General features: G+C 25.8%; 1 protein-coding gene across 1 annotated transcript; it reads left to right on the top strand.

Moving 5' to 3' along the window:
* The first annotated feature begins 4,310 nt into the window (after positions 1-4,310).
* LOC111306192 (heavy metal-associated isoprenylated plant protein 16-like) lies at positions 4,311-5,372 on the top strand. The gene is made up of 3 exons (XM_022904104.2): positions 4,311-4,450; positions 4,528-4,606; positions 4,721-5,372. The coding sequence occupies exons 1-3, from the start codon at positions 4,445-4,447 to the stop codon at positions 5,008-5,010; spliced, it is 375 nt and encodes a 124-aa protein (XP_022759839.2). The 5' UTR covers positions 4,311-4,444; the 3' UTR covers positions 5,011-5,372.
* The last annotated feature ends 498 nt before the right edge of the window (positions 5,373-5,870 follow it).

Here is a 5,870-nt window from a genome sequence, read left to right as displayed (position 1 = left end):
TTAGCCCTAGTATTTAACGTTGCAAGAAATTTTATAGCTTTAAGAGCAATGTCAAATGAAGATTTAATACAATTCCTTTTTTTATTCAATTTAATAAGTAGTAATTTAATCTTATTCATTCAAAACATGTTTTTCATCCAATGGCCTATTATACGAGTCCATGATGATGAACAAAACAAAGAAAATTATTTTCTTTGTTCCTTCATTAATTATTTTTTTAATAAATTTAATGATTTATGTATTCGTATAATATAAAATATTAAAATTCATATATTTATATTATATTTTATATAAAAATTACATATAATAATTTATGTTGATATGAAAATATAAAATATAATTTTTTTATTTTATTAAATACATATATAAATATCACTATAATTTTAAATATATTACTTTTATATCTTATTTTTATGTTATATTTATATCGTATTATTGTATCATATTTTAAATTATTAAACTTAATTTTTGATTTAAGTTATTTGATCTAAACAATTTAACTTTATATCTTTAAAGTATACAGAAAATCTTCCTTTTTCAAGATACAATCTAAACAAGAAATGAGTCATGTATATACCCGAGATTCCACTTTCCATTTATTTGGCCCCAAAAGCCAAAAAAAAAAAAAAGGTCTTTCTAAAAGTGTGGTAAAAAAAAAAAAAGTGGAGCTTTATTTGGATTTAACTGTGATACTAGAAAGAAGCAACACTTCTTTGGACCAGGCCATGAACACGGGAGAAAGCAAAAGGCTTGGCGTATATCTTGGCTGAGAGAGTCAAGCAAAAGAGCGAGGCTAAACCGCGTAGCCTAACCTAACGCCCGTATTCGACAAATCTGGGGTAGACTTGGAAGGACCCTAGCTAATTTATTTTATTGGTGGAGACTCTTCCGCCAGTTGGCAAAGCCTTTGAATTCCTCGATCACCTTGCGGCTAGTCGCCGAGTTCTTACTGTACGGGGCATGAAGAAAATTCCAATGTGTAGGCTGTGGGTATTGAATTTTAAAATTTAAAATTATTAAATATTATCATTTAAAAGTAATTATACAATTTAGTTAAATTAAGTTTATTGATATTTTTTTATTTATTTCGTTCTATCTATTTATTAATTGGTACCAAACCGAAAATTCTAATGAGTAGGCTGTGGGTATTGAAATTTAAAATTTAAAATTATTAAATATTATTTAAAAGTAATTATATAATTTAATTAAATTAAGTTTATTGATCATTTTTTTTATTTATTTCGTTATATCTATTTATTAATTCGTACCAAACCGAAAGGAATATAACTAAAATTTAAGCCAATGAAACCTTGTTAAAAGGATTTACAACCTTTAGGTCATAGGTTACATAGCTCCATTAATTGTGAAAGTCTTTAATCAAAATGATTAAATGAAGATTAAATTAAATCTAAATAAAAACTTGTGGATTGTTAGAGTTTGTTAAATTGATTTTATTTAAATAATGTTCTCTACGAAAGATTATGGTAATATTTTTAATTGTGGTTTCATTTTCAATTATTCTTAATATTATTTGTCAAATCATGAAATTCTACTAATATATTCTTTTTTCAAAATTTTTATTTTAATTTTCATTTAATAAAAGTTTATGATCTTAATTTGCCTCAAAACCTTCAACTAACTATAGTTTTACCCTTAAATAAATATATTTCTAAACTCATGTCATGTTATGTTTCATCCAATTTTGACCAGCCGATGAATTACGAAGCGATTGGCTATTTGATCAAATTATGTATCAGTAATTTAACACTAAATGACCGAGTCAAGTTGACTTAAAGTCAATGAAACCAATCAACTATGCAAAAATTGTCTCTATGCAAAGAAAAGGCTTACTAATTTATATGCTCATTATTTGTTTGTCTTTCTATTTTTAAAGACTTAAAATTATGTTTTTTTAACACTTAAATTTTTTATATTCCAAAATCATTTTTTTTATATTAAAAATTATATCACATAAAGTTTATTAAAAAATTAAAATTTTAATATAATATACACTAAAATTAAATTTTTTATTAAATTATGTAAAAATCAATAAAAATTAATAATACGAGACCAATAAGAGAGTATATTATTTAATTAATTTTTAGAACGAACAAAAATTCAATGAATGGGGAAGAAAGGTCACGCCCTCCACCTTGCCAATGACTAATCTAAAATAATGCTAATAAATCTATTATAGAGAAAAGAAAGAATTAAGGTTTGCTTCAACTTTTTTCCATCTAACCTTTCTTTTGGCTTATCGTTGTTTACATGATTACTTTTTCATCTAAAATATTAAAAATGATACTGATATTTAACTGAGGTCCACATTCAACAACTCCTTTGTTTCACATTCTCCATTGTATAAATTATTTCACTAAATTAATTGAATGAATTTGGGTTTGTTTAGTTTAATTTGTTGTTTATAAGTGGGAGTCATTGTCAATGGGAAAGGAATTTGTTACTATTAATATATATCAGAATTAGGCCCACACTTTATTGTGGGATTAATTTCATTTTTTTAAATTATGTTTTAAAAGTCAGAGAAGTAAAATTTTTATATTAAATTTTAATGAATGATGATATATAGAGAAATGTAAATATAAATTAGAACTTAATTATATATGAATATAGTTTTTTTATTTAATTAAAAATATTAAATAATATTTTTATTAATATAATATATATTAAATAATTAAATAATTATATTATTTTATATATCTCAAAAAGAGTTGGGCAGAACACTCAAAATCTAATCCTGACTGGACTTCAATTATTTAAAAAAAATAAAACTTATTCAAATCATTATTTAAAAAATTTGCATCAATTAAATTGTAGCGAATGGATATAAATTATTTTGTCATCTATACATCTAATTAATTTTTCTTTACAAAATTTATCTAATAAATAAAATTAAAAAAATGATAAAAAATCAAATGAGATAACACGTGAATTTATTAAATTAAAATATTAAATAATATTTTTTAATAAAAATATATATAAATGTAAAATTAAATAAATAAAAAAAAAATTTTATGTATACCCAAGTCGAAGTGTAATACCCAAAATCTTACTCTTACCTAAGTTTGATTTAAAAAAAAAAAAAAAAAAAAACCTCAATCCAAATTATCCTAAATTAAAAGAAAGCACACTAATTATTAGATTAGGACAAATTAAAATCTATCGGATATGGATTATTTTATCATATTTATCTTAATTAATTTTTTGTTATAAAATTTTATTTAATAAAAAACAAAAAAACCCAAAAAAACAAAAAATTTAAAAAGTACAAAAAAATAAAAAGAGAGAGAGAGGTGACCCGTGGATACTCGAGACAAATTGAAACACTTTAAATTCATCTTTCACCTTATATCTCATTTAAAAAAAAAAGGATCTATTTTGATTTTTTAAGAAAATACATCTATTTTAGATTCTTGCAAATTGAAATTAATCAAATATGGATTATTTTATCATTTTTTAATTTTATTGATCATCTAATAAAAATAAAATATAAAAACTAAATATAAAAGGTAATTATAAAAAATAAAAAAAAATGAAGGAAGAATGAGATGCTACGTAAACATCCTCTCTTTCCTTATTCTCTATAAAACTAAGTATATGGTAAGTCAATCACATTGCTAATTGAACAAATCCTGCAAGAGATTTAAACAATGAAAGTTTATCTTTTTTTAATTTCGTAAAATCTTTGAATTATATTTAGGATTTAATGGTGAAGATCTCTATGTGAAAGTATTGTTGAAGTTTAAAAAAATAAATAAATTGTATCAGCAAACCTGTGTCTTTATCAAGATTCATGATCTCACAAACAACATGTCTTTATTTTTTATTTTTTTAATAAAATAAGTTATAATTTGAAAATAATAAAAAATTTATAAATGATGCAATTTAAATTTTAAGTTTATACAATTTAATTTTTATAAATAATTGTAAAAATCAATTAAACTAAACTTTAATTTTTGAGTATGCTTCTTTCTTCATCAAGGGTGATTACAAGATTGGAATTTAAAATTTTGATGAGAGTTATATGTACGAGTTGCTTTAATTTTTATGTATTTTATTAGAAGAAGAAGATTCAAAACCGACTTTGTAAAAAAAAAAAAAATCTTTCTTTGAACTGACTCTAAATGGTAAAGTTCGACGAAGTACGGAGCAAAACTGAAAGAGCTGACTTAGTAAGCTGGGTGGGGTCAGCTTATAATGAAGATCAACGGTTCCTAGAAGTTTCAAAGATATCATACAGCTAAGTTCGTAGCAAATTCTCAATCCCCAAAGGTCTATAAATACCAACAAAACGTTTCTGCCTCCGCCAAAACAAAACAAGTAAGCAGTTAGTACCTATCTAGCTTCTTCCTCCAAAAATCTTTCCCTAGCCATTGCCATCGTTTTCCTACTCTCTTTGAGTCTATCTTAACAGATAAACGACACCATGACGGTATGAAAATTAATCATGAAATTAAAAGTTTCTTTGATTGATGAATTTATGTTGAATTTAAATTTTCCTTTTTGCAGCAAAAGATTGTAGTCAAGGTAACCATGAATGGAGAGAAGTCCCGCTCCAAGGCCTTGCAAATTGTAGTTGGTCTCTCAGGTAGTAAAAACCAGCTGAAGCCCACTTTGATTTCATTCATTCTGATGATAACATTTTGGGAAAATTTTTATGCTGATTGCTGATTTTTTTATTTTTTTTTTTGTGTGTGTCAAGGAGTGGAGTCTGCTTCATTGAAAGGCGATGACAAGAGCCAAATAGAGGTAACAGGAGATGGGTTTGATCCAGTTAAGCTAACAAGTAAGCTAAGAAAGAGCGTGGGGCATACAGAGCTGGTAAGCGTGAGTGCCGTGGGTGGTGAAAAGAAGGATGAGAAGAAAGCTGAGAACAAAGACGAGGTAAAGCCAGCGGCGTATGTGTGGCCATATAATCAACCTTTATATGTGTATCAAGAGTTGCCATCATATGGATACGCCCAGCACCATGACCCTTGCGCCATCATGTAAGAGACAGGGATTTTACAGGGGACAACAAAAGAGACAGATGCAGCTGAGCTTGAGAAATTTAATACTATATCTTGCAGTTCACGAACAAATGTCAACAGAGCTCTAATCTCTACGTTTCATATTATGAAGGAAAATTAAAATTTAAACAGACAATAGTGTCCATGTAAGAAAGACTTGTTGCCCTTTTCTTTTCTTTTCTTTTTTTTTTCAGTTTTGAATTTTATCATATATGGTGGTGGGAAAACAAAAAAGGGGTGGTGGAGGAATGAGAAGGACTAGATTTCTTATAGCGAAAGAGTGATAAAGGTTTTGTTTGATGTCCCCTATCTGTTGCATAATAAAATTGTTAATTCTTGACTGAATTTTTATGTGTTCATCTCTGTTTTATTCTATGTTTTCTCCCTTCAATTAACCAGATATTTTGACTCATATAAGGGGAATCAGTGAAGTACCATGTTGGGAAAAGAGAGAAGACTTTCAATTTCTCTTTTTCATTTGTTTCCTTTTAAAAAAAAAATGGAAACATCGTCAATCTTTCAGTCGTGCAAATACAGGATGTTTACTCTTTTTATAATTACTCAAACAAACTTATTTCTACAGCTATAAGCCAATGATTAAGCAATAGTTTATTAATTACTCCAATAATTTTTGTTTCATGCAAATGGTTTTTAATTGGTTGTGTGGATCAAAGTAGTAGAAATAATTGAATGCAAAATTTAAATGATTCGTATAATTATTTTAAAAATATGATATACAATAAATTTAAAATTTAAATTATAAAATCTGTTTTTTTTATATCATATTGCATTGTAGTTTACTTTGTGTCCAAAAAAAAAAAAAATCACTTGGACCAAAATAAG

This window comes from Durio zibethinus, chromosome 21 (assembly GCF_047325235.1).
Source record: "Durio zibethinus cultivar Kanyao isolate XHJ-2024 chromosome 21, ASM4732523v1, whole genome shotgun sequence".
Classification (NCBI taxonomy): Eukaryota; Viridiplantae; Streptophyta; class Magnoliopsida; order Malvales; family Malvaceae; genus Durio; species Durio zibethinus.
This window is presented reverse-complemented; position numbering and strand designations above follow the sequence as displayed.

Coding starts and splice junctions, on each gene's coding strand:
- LOC111306192 (XM_022904104.2), top strand. Junction 4,607..4,720: donor AATTGTAGTTGGTCTCTCAG/GTAGTAAAAACC, acceptor GTGTGTGTCAAG/GAGTGGAGTCTGCTTCATTG.